The following is a 26431-nucleotide window of genomic DNA, read 5'->3' as shown; positions in this document are numbered from 1 at the left end:
TTAAAGGCAGCAACTCCAATCTAGCAGGTGTTTTATTGAGTAAACCATCAGTAATTATTTTCCTGAATAGTTTCCTCTGCTGCTGGATTACATCTAATCTGAGTAATCAGGCAAAAATTATCTTGGGCTCAAGATTCCTTCAGAAACTGCATTTGTTAACCTGAACAAATTAACACAATAGCCATAACATAAGACATCAACAAATTTAAGTTAAAGAAATTTTGTATAGTTATATTTGGACATAGAAAAAACAAACCCCACACATGCCACAAAGAATTAGTCCCAAGCATTCCTTAACATTTAGCTCCACAGGCAAAAATGACTGTTGCCCACCAATTAGTGGAGGTTCATTACTCAGACCTGCAAGGATTTTAAAACACAAGTATCTTCAAATAATTGTTTCTATAATAGTTCCAAAGAAACCAATTCAAGTATCAATATATATGACTAAACACATCAATAATCTGGTCCACACCAGAATGCATTCGGATACCAAATATGGCTGGTCAGAACAACATAAATTGGAAGAAATCTGAAATGAAACAGTAATTAACTTAATAAAAGTTTTGATGGAGCTGTTCATAAACAGAAAGCCCTTCTGTCTTTGTCAGCACACTTCCCAGACTTACCTCATTTCTGCCATTGCATCCTTATGCAAATTCATTAGTAAGAGTTTTATTTTATTGCTGTCATGTTCTGCAGTAGACTGAAACATTACTTGTAAAATCTCTTGCATGATCTCCAGAGTTCTGTTTTGGGACTGAGAAGAAGTTTCTCTATATGGTGCATTATAAAAAAATAAATCAATTAAGTCAGACATATGAAGCTCAGTATTGTTTGTATGCAAAGCTTCTTCTACAACATCAAGATCAGCAATTATATGAAGGAGGCTGTTTAGCAAAACTGAAATAGTAGCGTGAGTATTATTCAATTTCTCTCTGCTGAGATGACTGTCACCAAACAGCATACCAGTGTAGTCCTTCTTAGACTTATTTTGGAATAGTTCCAGAAAGTCAATAATATCTTTGACAGCCAGAAGTAGGCCTTTTGATGAACTTTCATTAGTCATAAGGAGAATTAGAGCATGCATTATTTTAGAATAATATTTGTTGTTACACTCGCATAGAATGTTCTTCACAATGTCTTGTATATCTTCAAAGTGTCTTGATATAGCATCTACAGATGATGTCTTAAACTGCTCTAGTAAAACATCAGGAGCCATTGAAGAGGACTGTCCAGTGGCAAACTTTAGTAATTGATACTCTTGATCTATCACCACAAGTAAGTGTCTAACACTAAAATTCACCAATAAATTTTCTATGCTTGTAACTACAGGAAACCAGAAGTTCTCAAAGTTGTCAGATACACTGATGTTCCCACTTAAAGCTGAAATTGTCATAAGCATTGAGTGTGTCTGGTTTCCAACAGATGACAGTGTCATTAAAGGCTGAATTACAGAAAGAAAAGAAAGGACAGCTTCAGTATTCAGGAGTCTTGAAACTTCACTGGTCATATTCTTAACATTAGTAAGAACACTCTTAAGTGATGTTCTTGACTGTCTGTTCCAGCTTAGGCCACCATAAAGATCATCCAGCTGTTCGAGAAGACTTTTGGCCATCTCCATTTCTGACACTGAAATGCTGCTTAGTGTTTCTACAATTTGTAATGCCATTTGGCTCTTTGAAGTGGAGGAACAATTGATTGCATGTGTATTATTCACCTGCAGTGGCACAGCATAAAGGGATAGCTCATTCCAAAAATCTAGCAGCTCTTTGAGTATTGTGCTATTTATATGATGGAGCTCAGAAAACTTCCAAAGAATAGAGTTCCATTCTTTGATCTGATGAAAAAAGCAAGTCAGATTGTGAGTGATATTCACCTGAAAGTCTTCCATAGAGCAAGACAAACTGTCCAGAGTGATGAGTTTGAGCTCCTTAATGACTTCAATGACTGCATTGTAATGAAGAGTAGAATTTCTATGCCCAAAGTCACAAGGTATAACAGTGGGATCACTCTGAGGCATTTCTGTTGTGAGAGTCCAGCAGAATGCTGCAGAAAAACAAACAGAGGCCTCTCCAGGTTCATCAGAGATGTCTTTCAATATCTCCAGTAACATTAGAAGACCTTCTACTTGGTTAGAGAACTCCTCATCAGTAAACATTGGCATTTTTTCTTCCTGAGTCAGTATGAAAGCATATATTTCAGTTAGTGCTTCTGTAACGTTACCATGACCCAATCTTTCTGTAAGGCTGATAACATCAAAGAGGAGGTTGAACACATCTTCTATATTGTAGAGCTCATCTTGTTCAAAAAGCTGTGTTATTTGCCTTACACCAGTCAGGTTCCAATAACGTGAAATATTCTCAAATGCATCCCACCAGTCTGTTAAAGTACCTAACTCAGAGTTCTCAACAGAAAAAGGTTTGATATTTTTAAAGAAATTTTCTAGGTTCTCCTGGACCTGTTTGAATCTACTTATCAAAAACTCAACATCCATGTTTCTCATGTTTTGTACCAAAGCAACCATATGCTTTAGAAACTCCTTTTCGTCTCTTAATGGAAGGACAGTAAAAGTAGGAGTCTTGAAAATTCCAAGTGCCTTCCTTACCAGTTCAATATTCAGACCTGCTGTTTCTATCAGTTTCTGAGGAAATGTTTTATGTTCACTCTGCAAGTTTGAGTCAAGTTTTTTAATCATATATTGAAAGAACTCCATAAGCAAACTGATATTTTTCCCATGCAAGAAAGGATCAATCTCATTGTCCAAATGAGAGGAGCTGTTTCCTTGGACTTCAAAAGTTTTATTTTTCAGAAGACTTTGAATTTCTGACAAAAGTTTCACTGATAAAACATGAATGTGGTGAAAAGGATTAAGGAGCATTCTTGAAGTCCTGTTAAAACCATGGATTGACTGACTAAAATGGGTCTTATTTGACACATACAATGAGCTCCCAAATAAATCACTGACAACCATTTGTATTTGCTCTCCAGAATTATTTAAAAGTTTAAAAATAAATTCAAGCACGCTAATGTCATCTTTTACATAAAATTCAGGGAGAATAAATTTTAAAGTTTTTGCTATGATTTTGAAATAAACATTTACACAAATCATATCAGAAGAACCTAGGGAACATTCAGGGAGTGTCAAATTAAAAACGAAATTAACGAAGTCCATCACATTCATTAGCTTAGCATCTGTCTCAGCATTTCCCAGAGACTGCAGAAGAAATAAAATATGTTTTGCACTTTCGAGGTGGGAAGGTGACTTGTATTTTTCAATGAGATTACCTAATCCATGTATCCATGTGTTACAATCCTCTGCTTCCTCCATTGTACTAGGAAAATTAAGAAAGGAGTTAAGATTAGATGAAAAATTTGTTTGTAAGTATTTTGTGTCTTTTAGAGTATTGTCCAAAATTAGTTTGGTAAGATTCTGGAAAATGCTGATACAAACCATATATTTGTCTTGAGGTACACTTTTTAAAAAAGCAGATGTATCATTTATCTCAGTGAGAATAATCTCAAATTCCTTTTGGGAGAGCTTGAGAATAGTAGAAAGGGAATTTCTGATGGAAAATACACCAGCACCCTTATCTTCTCCCTCAGATCCTCCCGAGATGAAAGCATCAAGCCAAGAATTCAAAACCTCTTCATTAAAAATCTTCAGTATAGATTTCTGCAATTCAGTTATCACAACTCTCATTGTCTCTAAAACACTTTCTAAACTGCTATCCTTAAGCAAGTTTGTGACATCAAATGCATTGTTAATTACACTTTGAAGATTAGCAAGGAAAGCCTCAAAATCTTTCAAGTCATTTAAATTGCTGTGTTCTTGAAATACAGCTTTTAATACCTTCATCACTGCTCTTGTAGCTTCAACAATAGCCATAGCTGTATTATTGCACAGTTCATCGTGAGTTGCATTTAAAAAGCTTTCAGAGAGATATGCCAAATCATTTCTTAGACAGATAAAACAGGTTGAATTCAAATTCAAGATGTTTGATCCTTCTTCAAAAATCTCTGTCCACGTTTGAAGCCACGTAAAAGTGCAGTGCAAAGCAGAAGGCACACTTACCTTATCTCCCCAGTTTGTTACATTAGACAGGACACTGTCCAATGGAAGCAGAAGTAAGTTATAAACCTCTGCTGAATGTTCTACAGAAGTCATGTTTGCTAGATAAAAATCAATGCACCCATTATTTACCAGACATTCTGGAGACAGATCAAGAAACTCTTCCAAATAACATAAGACAGCTGTTTGGAGCTCTTCATCTATTAATAAAGTTTTAAGGCTGCTCAGAGTATCATAGACAACTTGTATCTCTTTATTTCCGTTCTGTGCAAGAAACTGTGCCTGAAACTCTGTGTAGTTGTAAATTAATAGTAACTTTTCACAGAGAGACTTACTGGTGAGGTTCCAGAGAAGATCGAAAGTTTCAAACAGAAAATCAAAAACTAGTTCCTTATTTTGTAGGTCATGCCATATTTGAAAAGATGACATACTTCTTGAAGTCTCATAAAGAAGTTTTAACAGTGTGTTATTGCTCTTAATACTTAAAACCAGATCATCATTCTGGTACAGAGAGAAAATTTTTGGAACAAGTGAGATCACACTAGTAATGCTTAATTTTTGGATATTTCTGAGGAAATTGTGCACAATTTCTCCTAATTCTTGTACCTTATACATAAAAGTTGCATTTGAGAGAAATAAAGAGGAGATATTACTCACTCCAGGAATTGTACTTAAAGACACATTGACATGATCACCAGACAATGATCCAACTTCATAGAGATTTCTTTGGAAACGTCCACTTAAATGTTTTAAATGGCTCAAAGCAGTAATATTTAACTCTGGCCAATCACTCAGGATATCTTTGAGCAACACCATACTTCTATTATAGATTTTATTTTCTGTAATAGAAGATAAATTTCTAGATAAGGTGTCAATTACCTCTTCCACTTCTATTTGACTCAAGTGGGAAAGCCTAGAATCAAGTTCATGGAACAAAATTTCCACTATATGCCAGAAAAGCTCTGTCTTCTTTTTTGTCCAGAAGCTCTGAAGAGGCTGGAAATTTTTTTGTAGCTCGTTATGGAGTTCAGAAACTGCAAATGAGAAATTGGTGGCAGATTCCTCCTGCTCAGCAAAATTTTGTATCCATGTAATTGCATTATTCAAGGCATTTTCAATCAGAGACTTGTTTGAAGAAACAGAGAAATCAAACATTATAATTTCTTCTATGACTTCTACAAGATGAAAAAGATGAACCATTTTCTTTTCACCAGAAATCCTTACATTTTCTTCTGTCTTCAAAAACTCTTTGAAAGATGCCAAAATCCTGAAAAATTAATCATAAGTTTTTTTTCTTGTTAGTTACCTAGCAGGCAGACAAAAATTTGTTAAATATATATTACATAATTTTAGAATCTAGGTGTATTTACTTAATTCAAGGAAATTCCAAATTTCATTTAATAGGAGACACAAATTAATTACCACAAAATCTGAATTAGCACAAATTGATAATTGCTTTGATTTTCAAAAAATGTGAAAAAACCCCACCAGAAAGTCATGTCATCATTCAAATCAAAACCTGAATGTAGACAGCAAAGTTAAAGAATTGTGCATTTATCAGTACTTATAATCAAGATTATAAGCCACAAAGAGTCAAACATCTTTGAGTATATCACATTTTCAGCTGCTGAAAAGAACAAAGCCTTTATGTTCCAGGTATTTTACAGACAGGAATGTGTCAATAAAACTGATCAAACCCTCTGATTTTCTATGAATTCTAAATAATTTCTTGTTTTCTCATAATTATTGAAAGCTAAAACACTGTCTGATAGCTGAACATTGTTTTTCAACATCTACAAAACATGAAATCATAGTGAAAATTGGAATGCACCGACATTTCTATTACGTCAATACTATTTATTAGAAGAAAAAACAATTACTAGCTCTACTAGATTAGTCAAGAGGAGGTGCATGGAAAAAAGAGCCTTTGAATGCAAAGGCCTCAAGTTGAAAATATCTTCTCCTTAAATACATTTTCTTCCTCTCCAAACTCTGCAATCAACAGAGGTACAACACAAAAACATTGTGTACTGCAAACAAAAAGGTAAAACTGCTAAAAAAACAGGTTGTAGTTTCTTACAACTGCGGCAGCACAGCAGTTTCCTTTTATAAATAAGAACCAAATTTCAAAACACACTACTAAATTGTTGAACAACTTGACTGCAATCTCTCTCTTACCAGTAGGTAATGGACAGTATCTTTCAGATTTATCCTCAGATGTTGATTTGTATAACATGAATCATTTCTCCTCCAGTTACAGGGTTTGATATGAACAAGTAATTACAAGCAGTGCAAAACTGAGGATAATATTGCAACTCCCGGAAGCAATGCAAGTCATCCAGGGTGCAGTTAGAAAGAGGGAAGTATCAGTTCCTGTTCTCTGCATAGACCTTTCTTGAGGCTCTGCCAACTCTGACAAACATTAACTCCCTTTATGTGTGACTTAAGTCCTCTGTAGAACCCTCCAGATCAGGAAGATTTGAACAACTTGATAAAATGTACCATTCTTTAGAAGTACAGGAGTTACAGCCACCTCTTCATATATACTGTTTACATTTGCATTAAGTGACAAACAAACTTGAAACTGGAAGAAAAGTTCAAAAACATCCAAAAAAATCAGAGTCAGAGTTCCCTAGATGAGATTGCAAACTACATGTGTACAGCTAATTCTGTGTTTAAAATTCTGTTTTCCATAGGCTGTAACTGTTGCTGTAGGCTTCTGTTACAAGATCTCCTGCACAACTGAGTTTGACTTCTACAGTAAAAATTCTAAATATTTCACTTGCACTGGACTTGTTATACATGAGAAGTATTACTGAGTCACACCAACTACTTGTGGGAATTAAATTTTGTTTGCAGAACAAGATAAAGATCCTAGTTCAAAATGTCAGTTATCCACAGCTACTGATTCCTGTGAGTACTGATCATGTAGTAGTCAGGTCCTCTGCTGAACCTGTAAGTAGCTACACTCTGAAGCACAGACCTGATTTCTTTTCCAGAATTTGTAAGAATCAGCATGATTATTTGACTGTATACAAGGTTTTGAACTACAGAATAAAAAATAAAATCACAAAACAGACAAAAATCAGAAACCAATTAAATGCAAAGTGAAAATGAATATTCAGGTTGCTCTAATTTTATAAGACAAGTTGCAGAAAGATAAGTATTACTTACCAATCATGAGGTGAAACATATCCTCCTGAAAAATCAGCACCTGATTTCTCATTCCATTGCTGTATCAGGGTATTAATCTCTGAAAAAATTTTCCTGGCTTCTCTGTCATCTAGAAACTGAGGTGTTAAATCAGCCATAATTCTTCTAAGTTCCAAAAGGAGATCCTGAAAGAGAGTGCTGCTGCGGAGCCATTGCTCAAGGATCTAATGGATTGAATGCAAAACAGAACACCTCGTTAGAGTATCAAAGCTTTCTTATTTAGACAGTACATGGAATTTGCATGTCTTAAAAAAAATCCACACAATCAACAATGATACCAAAATTCCTCCCTAACAACCTCTCTAGACTCTGAAATGACTGATGTGACAAAGGTTGATTTTCAATACAGTTTTGACTGACCTACAGGCTGGCAATGTAACATGCTACAACATATGGACAACTGACATTCTGTGTGGAGCTGACCTTGCCCAAAGACCCAGGAATGGTAATAATATAGCCTGACACTGAAACCACCTAAAAGCTGACTTCCACAGCCAGGCTTCCTTTACCAGACTTCTGCCTACACTGCCAATATGATGGAAGATAGCAGCCTTAACACTTTTGGAGTCCCATCACACAAAGACATGGTGAAGGAGCCTGCATGCTCCCTTTGTGTAGCCCAGAAAAAGGCATACCAAGGCCTGGCCAAACCTACTGACTGCTCTCCTTTCCTCCACCATTACTTTTCTTTTTAATGCCAATAGAACAGATTGTCTCTAAGAGAAAATTCACAGTGGCCAGCAGCTTACAGTATTTCAGGTTCCCATAATAAGAATGTCAACCATTGCTAAGAGTTTTAAAATCATGGCTGAAATTATTGCTGGATTTTCCTACATAGAAATTGGTGCATTAGTTTTGGCAATCACATTAAATTATTACCTCCTACTTCATATTTCATCAAACAGCAGGGAAACCTTATCAAAGATTACATTTTTGGGGAAATACACAGGAAGGTTTACATGTTTTCTTTAGATGACATGGCAAGCATCTCCCATGCAGCTTGACTCATGATTCTTTTTTTTAATGGAGAAAAGAACCATATTTCAGCATAAAAACAAACACCAGTGTTAAGGCAGCTAGGTGTTTTTCTTAGGAAACATCTGAATGTTTTATTCTTTTGTCCATGCAACTACACATATGCCATTACAGAGAATGCATGCCAAGCTATTCTACCAGATCAGAATTTTAAGATGCTATTCCGGAGGTTTACTTTTATCTTGCTTCAGCCACTATTGCCAAAGACAGTGAAGGGGAATGAAAAATAAATTAATTATATAATATATCAGCGAAGGCCTCTAGTCACCTTTCAGTTTTGCTCAACATTCAGTCTCAGGTGGGACAGTAATGGGTCTTTCCTCCGACAGGTCTGCTCATTGCAGTATGTTTTACTATATTCCCTATTAGATTTCAAATCTGAATCTCTGTTAATGAGAAAACTTGATTAAATGGACACATGATTATAGATTATACTTCTACTGTAATGATTCTTTATAAGGATTATTTCATCTTATTAGCAAGAAAGTTCATGGAAATAAATTTTTATAGATAACTTAGATCTTTTAACTGAGTTACTGCTGACAGCCTACATGCAAAATCTAGGAATTCAATCTATTAATTTATTAAAGTTACCTGTGCATAGAGTCTGAACTTGCTGACAGCATGAACAAGATACAGTTTGGCCTCATGCCGTGTAGAATTACAGCTCTCTCCAATATTCTCTTTGTTTGCTTCATCTTCTGGCACAACAGCCAGAGCAGAGCAGACAAACTGCTCCAGTGTCTCTCCTGTGGGAATCTGGCAAGGACACAAGGAATTAATGATTACTTCAAGAGAGCTGCTGAGTGTTATCTCTCCCATCAATTTACTTATCTAGTGAAAATAAGAATAACACATAGCCTCTTCAGTGAGAACAAAGCCCATTTAATCCAGCCTCATATTCCAGGGCACACACTTCAAAGTACTCCACATGCAGGTTGCTGTATAAAATACCAGTGGCCCCACTGAGGTGCTCCTACAGCTGGCAGAATGATGGGACCTGTATATGCAAGGAATTTTCAGCTTGTAGCTACACTACTGTTGATACCTCTACAATAATTTGTAGGTTCGTGCTGAACTAACCTGACTATGATACAGTACCCCAACAGCAGAATAACTATCTTGAAACAACGTCACAAGTATAGAAATTACTGATACAAAAAGCACTTAGTACAATGACACATCTCAACCAGTGACTACATGCAGCAGACTAGTTTTAAATTGAGGTTGGTGGGTTTCAAGAGAGTGGTCACGAGAACAGAATTTTTTCCTCATAGACTAATTTTTAAATTCTGTGTTAAAAGGTTAAATATTCCCAAGCTTATAAATATTATTAAAGCTTACAAAAATAACTCCACACATTTTAATTCTGTTGTTGCCTTTCTGAGATACTTCACATCCTTGCTCCTTTCAACTTTGACCAAAGAATTTATAAAAAGTTTTGCAGATGCTTTGACTCCAAACAAAATGGGGCATTAGATACAGAATTGAAGAACTCGAAACAAATATTATCGAGGCTCACATATTTACTTCCATAGTCTTTTATGGTCTTCAATGTTCTAACACAAGCATAAAATATTCAGATACTAGCTTAAATAGTTAGCAAGTGATTAGCCTGGGATTCCACAGTCAACAACGACTACCAAGCTGCAGCTGAATTCAGTTCAGTTGATCAAAAAGGCTAACAATGATATTTCATTAAAAGGCCATTCAAAAGTCAAGGGTTATTTTACAATTTATCTGTTTTTTTAAATCTGCTATTTTTACAATGAGCTTTTCTGGAATATAACTAAACTGTACTGCTCTGCAAGAACAAACAGATTTCACATAAATACCAACATTAAGGAAACTGTGGACTAAAGTAGAAATTCAAAAGATGTTTCCAGTTTTCTGCATTTCAGAACATACCACCACAACAGACCACTTTGGTCTAGAAGATAGGTTGGAAATCCCTATCTGAAGAAAGAGATTTTCTTCCAAATGTGATGCATCACCAGGATATTTGACTAAGCACCACTGAGACAACTCATCTAGTATATTCATATCAAACTGAGAAGAAAGGACTCTTGGTGTGCCTTAATTTACACATAGAAGAGGCAGGCATTCTTTGTCAGCAAACCAGATGAAAAATGCTACCAGACAAGCTAATCCTGGCAGACTCAAATCAAGGATTTGGTTTAAAAGCTTAGTGGAGCAATCCTCAGAATTCTCTACAGGACTGGATAATAAACTCAGGACTCTGCCATACACAGTTGTGACTTCAGAGAAGCATAAATCCATTAGTGTACACAACTAGACCTATCAGTATGTTCATGTGCAGAGATTTCAGCTGAAGCCAAATATTTTTGGTGGGAATGAAGCCAGGATATTTAACAACCTTGTAGCTGCTTCACAAATCTAAGCTTCAGTAACACAGCAAAATCCCTTCAGGGTACCAAAAAAAAAAACAAACCAAAAAAACAGAAGGACACTGAAATTTTCAACTGTTTTACCTTTGTTAATTGTGCTGTGTAACTTAGCAGGTTCTCAACATGAGGGCCATCAAAACCAAACCTGGATTCAAGTTCTGCTTTCACAGCAAGCGGATTCCACAAAACACCCCCTAAAGAAAGATTGTACTGAAAACCTGAAAGAAAGGAAATCTTTTGTTTATGTAATTCATTCTTTTTATTCATGTTGTTTCTTGGTGGTTCACACTTGTTGAGATCCAAGTATCATGTTCCCAGCTTTTTGGGGGACAGCAGGATGTGTGCACCTAGGATAAAACCCATGATTGCACTATTGGTAAAGTCAGTTAATCTGATGGCATTTCAGCAGTTGATATGATGATGCTGGGATGCCGTAGTGATTGCCAGCAAACTCAGCAGGGTGCCATTCTGAAATGTACACATGTGTGTGTATGGACTGGATGTGAATCTTTACTGAGAATGAGAGCAATGGGAGAATACCAGAAGTTCCAGTGAACTCAAGTTCATACTCTGTGGAAGGGCTCCAGCCCTTTGTCCCACATCAGCCTTCATTTTGGCAGGTGAAGTGATTTAGACTGTATATTACTCTTAGCCTGACCTTCTATGCTGAGCAGACAGCTGCACCTATATATTGTGTGCTCCAGTTTGCCCACGAAACTTGCTCCTGACCTTTTCTCGAGGAGTTTTCCTGGGGCCAGCCTACCTTCTCCAATTAAAATCATCTTCCATAGTGGAGCAGCAGATGAAGAAATGTAACCCTCCAGCTGAGGGCAGAGTTTATGAGAACAGAAGAATGAAGCTTAAAGTAAACCAATCAATGCTTAACATGCATGTCCAAAACAAAATGTTCTCTTCCTACCAAATGGAATAAACTGTCCTTTTTATTGATTTAGTCTCTCTCCAAAATTCATCACTGAATGACCAAGATAAACACTATGTATTAGACCAGTGTGCTTTGTTTATCTGATAGTTGCCTGAGTCTGATAAAATTTAGTTATAGATATTAGTATTTAAAAAGCAGACCAGTAAAGAACTGGGCTAGCACTAGAGCAATGTAGTTCAGTCCCTGGACATCAGGAACTTAGCAGAAGGTCCAACAGTTACTATCATATGTTTCCAGCATGCTGATGAGGTACTTCAGAGAAAATCTGAAGCAAATTTCTTACCTTCTAAGCTCCTATCCTGTACCGATGCAGCAGTCAAATTCAGTGCCATTTTCACCACTTCATAGAAACTTTGGCCCAGTGGCATGATAGCTAAATCCTTCAATGATGCTAAGGTACTGAAAAAGAAAAAGAAAACAAAAATCAAGATCTCTATACAGCCAAAAAACCTGAAAGGATTTGCTGGAAAGAGACAACCCCCAAGCAACAGAATAATAAAACACTTTTTACTGTTGCAAAACTGATGTTCTATCAAATTAGAGTCTAAATGAACAAAACACAAATTGTGAAACAGTTACAGTATCAGTCAATTTCCATTAAGGAAATGTCTCCTGAGAGGACCAATGTCCTCTTAAAAAAATAAATAAATAAATAAATAAATAAAAGAGAGAAAAAGAGGTGAGGAAAAAAGAGCAAAACCACCACAAACATTCTCTGTTATCCCCTCAAGGAGGCAGGATCAACACAGAATACTTATATTTTACTTCCAGTCAGTCTGCAGGAAAAAATATTTTTAAATATCATAATACTTATTCTCACAAGAAGTTAAACAAAGTACATTACAGGATGCATTGATAAAAATATATCCATTGAATTTCTTACAGTCACCTTAGCTGTGAAAAACAATTCTCTGTTAATGTAGCTGTAACTTACTATTTAAAATTTATGTCAGATTTACCAGTTATTTCCTACAGAGTAATCCTTCCTTGTTATGCAAATAAGAAACCAGTTTTCCAGAGTGGATCATCAGTTTCCAACATTCACGAAAAGAAGAAAAAAAAAAGGGAAAAACAAACAACAAAAATCCAAAGCCAGTCACACAGATGGGAGAAGTGTCTGTTAAGGACCTCTGAGAGACACAGCAAGCATGGTACAGACCAGAAAGTGAGAGACATAAATTTAGAAACTTTCTGCTGGTTAAATTCTGCTGGCTAAATTCTGATACAACCTCTAGAATGTAGTATAGTAATATGAAACTAGTCAAGAAACAAGCATTGGGTTTTGTGGTTTGCTTGCCAAATTGCATTAATGATGGCAATTTTGGTCTCTTAAGGGCACAGAAGTCTTAAAAAAACCCCAAACAGACGAAAACACCAAAACCCTTGTGTAAACATCTAAGTCTCCTATTAATCACTTGTGGGTTGACCCCAGCTGGCAGCCAAGTACCTTCACAGCTTTTCCCACAGGACAGGGAGAAAATAAAAGGGAGGCATAAAGACCCATGGATCCACCTAAAAATAGTTTACAAAGTGAAGCAAAAGTTGAGCATGTAAGCAACACAAAACCAAGAATTCATTCCCTGCTTTTCATCAACAGACAGATGCTTCCTGGAACCAGAGTCTCAGCATGCCTAGCAGTTACATGGGAAGACAAACACCATAATCATGGACACCCTCCACTTTGGTCCCCTTGTCACTCTGTCCATGCTGTAGGCTCAGGATAGAGAAATTGCTGCTGAGATAGTATTAACAGATTCATAACTTCACCCACCACAGCATCCAGTGGTTACTGCTGTCTGTGCTTACTGCTGCTCAAGTAGAAAAAAATAACCATAAACTTATAATCAGGTTTCTGTTTTACCTTGCAAACACTCAGATGCTGAGAGTTTGCAAACCTTCCAGAAAACAATTCTGCTTTGGGGATACAAGCACAGCTAATGTAGTTTTGCATGCTAATAGCTCAGAGAATAAGCTGGAATAAGGTTACAAATTACTCAGACATAAGAGAAAAATAAATAAATTTTAAAAATCAAGCATCAACATAGATGCAATCCACATATTTTAAGAGAGACTTATTTCCCAGTTTGAAAAAAAGTAATGCCATCATATCCTTCTTATCTCGGTGGGAAGCTATTTTTGTTGTTTTTCTTTGGTTTGGGTTTTTTTTTAATTAGAAAAAAAAGACAGTGGGACAGTAAAGGATGGAAGAACAGCACAGTAATTTCTCATTCTCAGTCTTTAGGTCCCTGCTTCCCCAAGGGCTTGGGCTGGTGAGGTACATGGCCAGTCTTGCACAGGTATCCAGGTTCAGAGGCCTTCTCTAGCTTTATGACCACATTATTGGACTACAATGACAATTACCTATCAACATACTACAACAAACTGCCTACTCTGGCAAATACATTTATGCTTTGTAACTAAAAATTACTTTATTTTACTGAAAATTCCTGTAGATGTGTGTCTTGGCCTATGCTTTAAATCTATGTCTTCCTCTGAATCCAACTGTCCTTTACCTGTTTCAGAATACAGTCTCTGGGGTTTTTTTCCTACTGCTTCATTTCTTGCAAGAGAACAACTAAAGCTATTCTGATAGCAAGAGGCTTAAGAAACAAAATTGAGTAATTTTCCTGATATTGACCAAGTGCTACATACATTTGGATCTGATTAGGATCAAAACTATTACTTTCTTATATTCATATGTATATGTTCTATATCTTTCAAAGACCCCCAAAGTACATTACAAAGTTCAAAGCCATATTACATGATGGGGAAATTTCAGGCATTGGTAACATGAAGCTGCTTATCAAAGACTCCTTGGGCATCTCTGTTGAACTTGGCAGAGATGAAAAACACAGTTTTAAAGGAATTAGTGTGGGTGAAAACTCCTAACACAGTTTTATAAAAGCACAATCTGGTAAAGAGAAGAAAATTTTAGTCTCTTTACACCGTGTAAAGCATGCGTATTTTATTAAGTAGCCAGTGAGAAGAACAAGAATTGAAGATAAAATTTTAAAACAGAGCACTTTCAAGAATATGAAATTACTTACTTTTGAATAACTTTAAGAAAGTGTGTTATGGTAGCTAACTCATCTTCTGTATAAAAGCTGTTCAGTTCAAGCTGAGGGAGTGAGTGCAGCAGGTTCCAGAAGTATGGTTGCTTGTACAGATTTTCTGCTCTAGAAATAATTTTCTCTGCTTCATTCAAATCCATCTTTATGTGAAAAAAAATAATAAAATTACATGCAACACTTCCATTAACTGGAAAAAAAAAAAAAAAAATCAAGCAGGTGCCTGTTATTTCCCTGACCCTCTTGAACTTTAAACCGTTCAAAATATTTTTCCAAAGTAGAAACATACCTCTAGATTTGGTAATATACCACATTATTTTGGTGGTATTTTGAACTTACGGAAGCTTTGTTTCTGATAAGTCTCTCCGCTCTGATGGAAAAATGGAGCTGGAAGAAAAGCTAAGGAATCTCTTTCTGCTCAGAAGGGTAGCCCTTTCCCAAGGGAAGGATTATCTTTTGAGATCTCAAGCACGAGAAACTCTTTAGCCCCACAACAAATTTCTAAGTCTAGGATATAAAGACCAGGGGACTGCCCAGGCCATGCCATCCTCACCTCACAGCTCCTTGCAGGGTTTGTGGGGGTCTCAAATAATAATTTATAAGAATGGCTCTTTAAAGATGAACTGCCTTGAAGAAAACAATTTCTTTCATAGGACTACACAATATGATGCCTATGCAAAACAGGATTTATCACACTGTTTATTATGCAGTCTTTGCTGCTCTAAATTAATGTTTCACTAGGGCTTTTTTGCATTAAGGTGATACAGCCATGGTTTATACATAAAGAAGTTTGTGTATACAAACCCTGTTACTAATAATGATTAGCTACTGTCAACTAAATATTTTCTTAATGTTGAGAAATAAATTTTTTCTATTCTATATTCCATTTCAGAAATGAAATTCCATATTGATATGCCTCCTTTCAATCAATGATCTTATGAGCAATTTAAAAATGTTAGTATAAAAGTGCCATCTAATTTCAAGTTATAAACTGGAAATCTAGGTTTCATGAAGTAGCAGTAAAAATCAATCAAATATGGAAAAAATACATCTGGCAGATGCACTTTTAAACTGTTCCTAATGAAAAAATAGCCTTCAAATAGTTGCGGATTTCAGCTACTAACAACCTAGACTGGTTTAAATAAGTAATCTAGGAACCACTGAACCTCTATGAAATTTACAAGACATGATTATTTTCCTTCAAACAATTTTTTTTTTAAGTTAGTTTACTTAATCTTGACAGGATACAAATTTCTAACCATTATAATAAAAATGCCTCAAACCCCAGAACTGTAATCGAAAAATAGACTGTTAAAAATACTTACAGTAAGAAAAGTGGTGATGTTATGGAGCCCTGTAAAATTAAATATTTTCCTTTAAAGAGAAGCATTATTAACTTTAGAAGAATCAATATTATAAGCAAGACCAAGCAGTGCACAAAGGATGTTTCTAGAAAAGTAAAGGCACATGAAGCAACTAATATCCCAAAGATAGTGATCTATTTGATTTCTTCTTCTTCCCAACACTTTTGCTGTAATCACAAAAACAATTTAAAAGACATTGCATGTTGTTCAGTTTTTAGTGAGGCAAAATCATCATATCAACACTAGATGAATGTCCTAGCCTGCCAGACAGCCACAAAAACTATCATTTCACCTAAATCTTTCTGCTTGAAAACTCAGCCAGAAACGCAGGGTAGTGGGAGGTCTTCAATGCCCCCCTGCTACAGAAACAAGGCTGTGCAATGTGGGTGGAAATGAACAGGAGACTCAGACCCTGCTATTTCCAGTTGCACTCTTTCTGTGCAAGATTGAAGGTCACCAAAGGTCACCAGGTGTGAGCTACTGTTGTTGTTTTCCATTCCTATACTCTTTAGTACAACAGAAAAACATGGAGAGGGAGAGCTAAAGCCTCATAACCTACTTTTGAATGCATGATATACCAAGTAACCTTGTACTCTTGATTATACTCCTCATCTTTTAAGCTTTCCTCTCAGTGTTTTCTTAACTCTCAAGAATACAAGGGAACAGAGTAAGAAAGATAACTTTTTTCTGATAATTTTGATGGCCATTGTGTTAGTAATTATAAAAGTGGCTTTTTTTCAGATCAATTAAAATTTTAGTTGCCTGATTTTATTTTTGAGATCAAACTATTCTTCTGTTTGATGGCTATCACTACCCAATAGGCAAAGAAATTAATTTTTAGAAAGATTGCAGCTTACCTGAGAACCTTGAGCTCTCCTCCCATAGCTTTTCTAGGGCCATGGCTTTCTCTGTAGTATCAATAAATTCCTTTGCAAGTTGTTCTATCTCTTCCATGAAGTCTAGATCATGTCCAGTGGCTCTCTCTGGACCACTTTGGGGGCTTGCACTATTTTTTGACAGAAGAGGGACAGGCGAGGTAATACACTGAAATCAAGTAGTGGAAAAATGTGTATATACTCACAGCAGTATTCTGAGGAGTTCTTTTAAAATTATGTATTTATACAATTTCTAGTTAGTTCAATTCCTTAGCGTGGAAGTTACAGCACTGAGTCTCAAAACCTCAGGAAAGATGGCAATGAAAAATTGCTGAAGCCACCTACTCCAGTCACCCAATTCTGGCAGCAGCGAAGGACAGACACATGCAAAAAGGTCTTTAATATTTCTGAACACACTCAACTTTTCTCTCTTGGTTTATCATGTGTCCAGGTGACAGTTCTTTGGTGAGAAAGTTCAAGCTTTCCTATTGCGTCTAAGGTAACAGTTTGTTTTTTCAAATACATACAGCAACTTATAAAAACAGTATTTCATTCTTAGTAATGGCTTTTTCTTGATTTTAGCTTGCAGACATAGCCCTGGTAAATGTTATCTCTGTTAACTCTGTCACACTGCTATCTGGTGATATATATATATATATCAATAGCACAACTTTCTAATGATAATTTAAATGAAACCAGAAGTCAGAGTCATTTAAATGCTTCTTTATAGGACAAAATTACTTAGACTCTCCTGAAACACCATAAACAAGGGAATAATTATGTTTAGCACGTTACTAGGCAGTTGAATTCTGTTTTATCTTATAGGAGTTTCAAATGATCCTAAGAGCTAAATCCTGTCTAGCAAAAACATTGGTTTCTTCCATTAGAAACTGTCACAGAATCACAGAATGGGTCAGGTTGGAAGGCACCACAGCAGTCATCTGGTCCAACCTCCCTGCTCAAGCAGGGTCATCCCACAGCGCATGGCACAGGATTGTGTCCAGATAGTTTCTGAGGATCTCCAGTCAGGGAGACTCCACAACTTCTCTGGGCAACCTGTTCCAGTGTTTGGTCACCTGCACAGGAAAGAAGTTCTTCCCCATATTCAGGTGGAATTTCATGTGTATCTGTTCTGCCCAATGTCTCTCGTCCTATCCCACTTACAAAAATATAATAAAGAATTACATTCCTTTTCCATCAAGCTTATATGCCAATACTTGCTTTCAGCACAATTTTTATTTATTGAAATAAAAGCCTAATGAGATCAATTCACAAACCAAAGAAAACTATCAGCCACCACTTTCTCATTCTCTCATTTCACTTTCCCTCCCTCCCTGATCCTCATTTGTTCAGACACCCACAGAGCTGTCTGCAACTTTAGATTAAGGGAAAAAAAAATTAATGTTAAAACAATAAAATTCTTAATGGTTTCAGAACAGCTTATTTTGATCTCAACTTGTCCGACAGCCAGTAGGATTTTGGAAAACTATTTTACCATGCTCAAACTTCAGTGGGCTAAAGGCAGAACAATTCCTCAACATGTATTTTTCCCTTTTAAAAGAAGTTTTAAAAAGCAGGTTTCTGTTGCTCAGAAGGTGGCTTTTAGGATGATTAGAATTTGCACTTTAGCTATTGCTTTTGAAAACTACCACATAATTTGCAATATTACTAACACTCCCACTGACCAAAATTTCAGACAGCTGAGAACACTAGTGTTTGGCAAAGAGCTGAAACACTCTCTACATCCTGAAATCTTCCCAGCCCACTGCTTTTTTAGCATGAACAAGAGGCCAGCACTTCACCAGAAAAACAGCAGTCACAGACAGAACTTTAAAAAAAACAAAGCTCTAGCTCAGTTTCCATGAGATTTTCCACAGGTTTTGGTTGTCTTGGGGGTTTTCTGTGGGGTTTGGAGGGAGTGGTGGTGTTGGGTTTTGTTGGGGTTTTTTTCCAATACTTGCTGAACTTAAAATTGACATCTAAACTCTCCTAACAAGGTCACTTAAAATAATAATAAGTATTCAGAGTGAAGCATAAGAGCAGTATTTCAACCTATGTTTTTTCCCTCCAAACTATACCCAAGCCTTGTATCCCCATCTACAAACATCCTGGTTTTAGAAACTTTGCAAACAACAATGCTCTGTGAAAAAAGGCCACCTTACTCACATAGGAGCACACAGCAGGACTCAACGGTGTCTCCAGGGGCTGCTAGGGCTGCCTGCCCTCCCTGCCAGCACCAGGGAACACAGAGAGCAGAGAGAGAAGGAATCAGTAATTCCTTCCACTCTATCCCCATCACTAACTCTGCTGCACCTTGGATCTGCAAAGCTTGGGTTAATAAACAGCAGGGAAATAACAAAAAAGTATCCTCTTGGCATCTAATTTGATGTGCTTTAGCCACCTGTTTGATGCATAGCAGAAGCACACCAGATTACACAGGCTGAATGGACAGCACGTTCAGCGGGGCTGTCCTTCCATTGTTCCCAGGCTGGAGGGCTAGGGATGCAAGCTACTGCCCTTTGAGGTCCCACAGAGTACACGGGGCAGGGGAAATGGGACTGGGAAGATACACAGACTAGAAACATTTAAGAAAACAGCAGGCAGCACTTGGAGCATGGAGGCTCTGAAGAGCTATAGGGCAAAGTGCAGGGAAAAGCAAGTTGATGGTGAAAGTGGAGAGGCAGCTAAGAAACTCTAGGGGGCATAGATATTTAGGATATGGCAAAAGGAGCAAATCCCAGGCATAAGGCTCAGCTAGAACAGAAAAGAAGGCACATGTGCAACTTGAAAAACCCACACAAATGCCACTTTCCCAAAGTCAAGCCTCTCAGCAGGACAAGAGCAGCTATTTGGACGTGCTGGCTGTGATTCGTGTGAGCTATTAGCTTTATGGGGATTTCCAGGGCAGCAGCCATGTCAGCCAGCAGCCTTTGTGACCCTCTTTTGCCGTCATTGCCCCAGTCCTTCCTCTGATTATTCTTGGAGCTGAGCACAGCCTCTTTTGGAAGGGGAAATGGCAACAGGCGTGATATTGGTTATCAGGCTCAGTTTCATGAAACATATTATTACAGAGATCTTATTTGCTGAATATCTCAGCTAAGACTAAAGGATTTTATATATTTTCAACATAGAGGACATTTATCTCCTAATAAGAGTGCTACAAGTTACTACTGATCTCTTAATTCAGCACAGGTTGCACAAAATTGCAGGAAGATGTCCCCATCTTGCCAGAAAGATAAGAAACTACACTTCAATACCAGCTGCAGACACAGTCAAGGCAAACAATTTTCAGACACTGTGCCACGAAAAATACTTAATTGTTGTACTGCTGCTCTCCCAAAGGGCCTTCACTGTATGCTTTCTGGAGCAGAAGGAGACATTAACTCACTTGTGTGTTTATGTGTAAAGGAAGCTCAGCAGCCATTCCAAGGAAATTCCTAGCAGCAGTTGCTAGGAACAATAAAGAGGAGAAGATATGGATAATAAAAAGGACAAAAGGAGGAAGCCAGTAATTTTTAGAAAAGGACATATATAATTAGAGTTGGGGTGTTAGAAGAAAGGGTTGGGGAGTGTATATATAAAATTTCAGTATCGTCCATGGTAGCTCTTCTCTTAATGGTACATTTCCACAAATTTCATGAGAACAGAAATCAAACTAAAGGCATACATTGGTACAAGCTTTGACCATGACAAAATGCTGCAAAAGAGCAAAAAGACTCTGCATCTCTTTGAGCATGTAAAAGCAATTGTCAATTCCTAAAGCCATGACTCAGAAACATTAATTCTGTCCAATTTACTCAGTTACTCAGGACGACAATAAGAACATTTCTGAGTTCATCTAAGAACCCGGCTATGATGTGAAATGCCATTTAGAAATGCCATTGATGATTTTCATAAGCCTCTCAGCAAACTCGTCTCAACCTCACCCCTGTCACCACATTATTAATTTCTCTCTAAAATTGCAAAGCCCCACCTGGCTTCCATTCTGCACCATATCAGCACATCCTGGAGACATCAATACCAATACACATGTTGGACAACAACATACTTCGTGTCTCTCACAGAAAGATCTTTCTCTTCCATGTTGATACAATGATAACCTTCCTAAAATGCAATGGACCAAAACATACAAAGAACAAAAAAAAAAAAAAAATTCTTCTTAATTGCCTACAAATGGCAAAAAGCCATGTTTAAATTTCCTTTTCTCCCCAACTCTCTGGCAATCTATAAGCAAGGTCACAAGAGTAACACTGCAGTAAGTTGTTGCAGTCATCTATCTTGCAGAACTATTTATCATTTGAAGATATACCTCATTAAAGAAAAATCTGACCCTTTAAGCAATTCTTACACAAAGACTATTGCTGATGCTTAGACCTTCCTTGATTCTGTTCTCCCACATCTGCTCTTGTATGTGAGCTCTTCTGATGCTCGTCCACTGGAAAACCACAGAGGCAGAAAAGGTTCAGAACACTAAGAAGAAAGGGGCTGGCCGTGAGCAAGGCTGCTCCAGAAGGGGGCCAAGCTAGGAGCTGAGGCAACCCTGGAAGAGTCCACGCCATTAACAATGGGACACTGCCCCCCAGCCAGCAAGCAGACACAGGGGTGTGTTACAAGCTCCAGAGACAGCCCCAACAAGGCAGGGTGAGGCCAGGAGCCCAGTCAGGTGCGAAAGGAGACTGAGCTACCACGTGGGTATGGTGGCCCACCCACCAGAAGTACCAGAGACAGACCTGGGCTTCTACCACATCTACTGGGGAGGCTGCTCAGGCTGCTACTACTTGTAGCTAAAGAAAGGGAAATAAGCTAATGTGCTTAGAAATAACCTTTTAGAGCCTTGCTTTCATGATCTTTGTGGTTCTAAGTCCGAGAATAGCTTAATTTTCTTTTAGGTATTGAGAAGTCTAACAAACATAGATCTAGGAGCCTAGACTGCAAGGGCAAATCCCACCATGTTCTGCAAGATTTGCCGTGGAACCCAGAGTATTGGGAAATCATTATGTTTCCGTGCAAACGCATGGAAATATGTGGGTGTAAGGCCATAGGACCCCGGGCTGTGTGGTTTTTATCTTATTTGCAAGCTCTCAATTTTATGCTGTGCTCCACTAAGATGAGGTGGGGAGTGGAACATTCTGGAAAGAGGAGGGGGAAATGTCCTCTGCCATGGGGGCTCCTGAATACTTCCTTATTCCTCTGCTCTGAGATACCGCTGGGTATCTCAGGCTAGGGAATCATATCAGTGAGCTTCCAGCCAACACCTTTTGCAGTGGCTGAAAGAAGGAGCAAGGAGCAAAGCCAAAGAGCTCTTGCAAACTGGATGCTTTCTGAGGCATCAGAGAAGGAGGCAGGACTTGCTGCAAATCAGAGTTAATGTGATTGTAGGCTTCACCTGAATCATCTTCTCACCATGTCACAGGCTGTTGCCTGAAGGGACAGGGGCACACCTGCGAGGGCATGACCTGTACTAGGATAATTTCACCCTGGGCTCAGCCCCCCTCATGGTGGGGGCTTCTCACTGACAAATAGTTATTGGTGGTCTGTGACTTCCATGGAGGTTGTTCCAACAGTAGTCACAGAACTACTTTCTCCCAAAGACAACTACATTTCAAACTGATAGCACCAAAGTGATCCACACTGTGAAAACAAATGGTTACGTGTCCATGCAAACTATGCAGTCTCTGGCTCACCCTTAATAAACACAGCATTACTGACATAAAAAAATATTCCTTTATCAGACTTATGGTTTGATGTAAATCCTTCAAGGAAAGATGATTGGTATTACTGTTCCTATGCCACCCCATGTCTCCAGTCAACAGAGACTGGATTCAGTTATGTTTGACTGATCAAACTGACAGTCTATATTCCTAAGGCTGTTGGCAGCCAGCATAAGTCAGAGCAGCCCTGAGGTTGATTTAATTTATACTGATGGACCTGGTGGAACAGACTGACCTCAGAATGAACTTCATCCTACCTTTTTAGCCTTTTTCCTTACCTAGGCTATATACTACTCAGTGTAGCCTACTGAGTGTATAAATATGGATACATGCATGCATTTTATTTTTCAGTTGAAAAATTGAAATAATAATTTCAATAAATACTGAATAATTTCCACGATTCTTAAGTAGGTCTAAGACTGCCTCCAGGAAATTCTTTCCTCATTTTCTTTTGAGCTGGAATATAATTTGGGTAGTTCAGTCCAAACAGTGTAAATAATCATGCAGAGCAGTCGATATAGTTCATAGATTCTAGAGATTTAACACATTTAGATGGCATCTGAACTAGAGATGTAAAGAAAAAGCTATACTTATAGGGAAGTATAGGCCAATAGTTACTGCAACTCTATAACCCAGTAATATAATATTGCTACTGCAAGTAACAGGGTACAGGCTTTGTACTGGGTTTGAAAGACACAGGCGCTTGCCACCTTTGCTTTGCCTGAACTTGTCTTGTTTTTGTTTTGACTTGGGTTAGCTTTAACTTTTTTTTCTCTTAGCGAGGTGTCTAGGGCTATTTGCTGTATCTTCACTTGTCATTGTATAATGCCATCAGTTTTATACAGATAGAAGTAGCAAGTGACTATTCAGTGCAAAATGAGATATTTATGATTAACAAAGCAGTGCAGAAGAACACAGGCCCAGTGTAACAGCAGAGGCCTTGAGAGGTGGGGACACAGAGGAACTATACTGGAGTATGATACTGGAGCATCTGGAATGGTAAGAGGTGGGCACAGGCTGGCACCAAGGACCCTATGGCTATAAACAGGTCACCACTGCTCAGGTAAAATTCAGACCTATAGCTGGACAAAGCCAATTTCCAAGTATAAGAAAAAATAACAGGTAACTAATGAGTAAAAGATAGGATATACATTCAGGTGTACTACGTAAATTTGAACGTATTGCAGAGATGCAGACCAGTGGAAAACAAGCAAAGTAGAAAAGCACACTAGCAATCATAAGTGACCCCAATGCACCCTTGAGTGAAAAAAGAAGCCATCAACACCACATTCCTCCAGGTAAAGGACTGTGGATCCTGGCTTGCCATAACAATCACATCACCACCCATCTGCAGCTACTGACATGACCCAGAGCAGCAGTGGAAAGGTGAGCATAACCCCAGGGAAAAACCTAGGAACTCTGTGGTCATGTAACAATTCTAACTGTGTTAGTGGGAGGAGGAGGAGGAGGAGGAGAAGGAGTAGTGGGAGGAGGAGGAGAATTTTAATACCAGTATTTTTGTCTGTAAGTATTTTGTGTAATAATACATCTTGACTAATAGTGGCTTAAATTGTTAAGACTTCAATTCTACTAACAAATTCTTGCTTTATGTAGAAAGTGTTTGCCCATAAACAAGCTTTATTTTGCATGGTCTTATATTCAATTAACAGTTCTCTACATGTACAAATAACTGGAGCAGACCATCTAGATCAATACATAAGTATTATGGCCTATTACTGTGATACTGAAGCTTTCCAATTTGCTGTATGCTGCACTTATTGCTACCTATAAACCTCTACGATAATAAACCATAACTATTTGATGCTCTGACACACCTGGCTCAGCCCTCTAAGATCTTTTGGTAGATATTATCAATTTTCTAAGAATAAACATACAGATATAAGCGTACACATTCTGATTAGCTCACCCTAATCTGACTTTATTGTTATATATTTCGAAAGGTTGTTTATGACTATACCCTTCAGCTGGTTTGCACGAGTGTCTTTGCATCGCAATGCTTTTCAACATTTTTGAAGTAGATGAAATTACTTCACTTCTTAAAGAAAAATTCCAGATTCAAATCAATATTTTTTCTTCCTGCATTCTAGGATCCTGTGACAAGGACTACTTATGGATAACTTCTTCCAAGTTCTTTATTACAGAACTTCTGCTGTTCCTTGTTGGCTCTTTGTGGGTCTTACATGAAAGTTATTCTTGTTTTGCTTTCCTGGGTTCACTTCTCCCACTGTGTATGCTCCCAAACTATTCGAAGTCTAAATCAACATAGAATATAATTTTGCTGCTCAGCTTCCCTTTCATGTAATAAAAGACTTTCTAGTGAAGGATAAAAGTATGTGCTCACATGTCAGCAGAGAAAGCGCAAGAATATGACAAGGTACCTCTAAAGTTTTACCCCCAAAGCGTGTTCAGTATCCAGTAACAGCATGAAATGCCCAAGAAATACAAACAAAAATTATCAAAAAAGCAAAAGCAAAAAAGAGGTATGACTAATTCATAAGAACATTGAAGGAAACGTTTAGCACAGAATAACAATGTTCCTATTTTCCCTGTCTACAAGGGCAGTAAAACCCTTTGCTGTAGAAAAAAATGAACTGTGATGGTGACAGCCCTGTCAAACTCTCATAACTTACCTAAAGCGGCTGTGTCTCCGTGTTGTGTAACTGGCATTCCTGCATCTCGAGCCAACATTACAGAAAAGGCTCCGCATGAAAGGATAAAGGCCCCGACTTGGTAAATCACGAGCTTCTAAGTAACCTAAAACCAAGCAGCAGCAGAAATCAGACCAGTGATATTGCATTTGCAAACTGTGTTCCCTTGTCCCAAAAAGCCTCTTTGTCACCTGCAAGCAATAAAGTTGTATCAATGTCAGGTGTCTCATTTAAGAAAAACTCAGTCACCACAGAAAATGAGTAACCTCTGTGACAAGGTACAGATGACATTTGAGAGTAATCTTTGGAAAGCTGATTTTCCTGGTAGTGACATTATTACAGTATCAGGTGCTTGCCAGCCTCTCTGCCCAATATCATGTGACTTGGATTAGAATACAGACTCCTTCACAAAGTAGTATTTCCTCTTTTCTCACAGGCTTTCCTAAGATGAAGGAACTGGTATTCAGCAATGTCTGAACATACATCAATCAAGACTGTCTAAACAGCCACTTTTCCATATCTCTGGAATTATCCATATCTCTCCATAAAGGAAATGTATATAGTGCAGGTTAGATTCTCTCCAGATATTTCACTCTACAGGCCTACAATTCTTTTAGCAAACTGATTTTTTTTAATGCAGCTAAAGCTGGTGTATCCCCATTTACTGACATTGGTGAATAACGGAATAAAAAAATGAATAGATTAAAATATCATAAATAATTATTTTCTAAATGAAGTTATAGTTGGACAAGACAAAAGCAAAAAGATTCACTTTGTCTAATCGTAAATATCTACCTCTCAGCCAGTCATCTAAACACCGTTACTCAATAGAAAGCAATAAATACAACTAAAACCCAAGTAATCTGCCTTACTCCAAAGTTGATGTATGACTTGTCTTGAAAATCAAATCTTAAACTTTGTATCTCTTTTCCACTTAAATACAGCTTGCACACATCTATAGTTGGACAAGATTTAACCCCACTGTAGGACTCTTTCCTTTGACTCTACTACATTTATCCCCTTCTAGGATACTTTTAGTGTTTGCTAAATACTTCTACAAGCAGAGGCAATCA

The 26431-nt window shown here is 37.5% G+C and overlaps 1 protein-coding gene across 1 annotated transcript in view; it reads right to left on the bottom strand.

The window, feature by feature from the left end:
* The window catches only part of ABCA13 (ATP binding cassette subfamily A member 13), a 179713-nt gene that overhangs the window by 148514 nt on the left and 4768 nt on the right, over positions 1-26431 (bottom strand). The window contains exons 3-11 of the mRNA XM_042048864.1: positions 25341-25464; positions 16961-17109; positions 16065-16093; positions 14719-14882; positions 11955-12070; positions 10813-10946; positions 8915-9079; positions 7247-7449; positions 630-5339 (exon numbers count right to left, since the gene is read on the bottom strand). Of these exons, the coding sequence (XP_041904798.1) occupies positions 630-5339; positions 7247-7449; positions 8915-9079; positions 10813-10946; positions 11955-12070; positions 14719-14882; positions 16065-16093; positions 16961-17109; positions 25341-25464 (5794 nt within the window). The remainder of the gene's footprint in view (positions 1-629; positions 5340-7246; positions 7450-8914; positions 9080-10812; positions 10947-11954; positions 12071-14718; positions 14883-16064; positions 16094-16960; positions 17110-25340; positions 25465-26431) is intronic.

The sequence above is a fragment of the Corvus kubaryi genome, unplaced genomic scaffold (assembly GCF_017639235.1).
Source record: "Corvus kubaryi isolate FWS band 111438036 unplaced genomic scaffold, C.kubaryi_AGA036_p1.0 68, whole genome shotgun sequence".
NCBI classification, from domain to species: Eukaryota; Metazoa; Chordata; class Aves; order Passeriformes; family Corvidae; genus Corvus; species Corvus kubaryi.
This window is presented reverse-complemented; position numbering and strand designations above follow the sequence as displayed.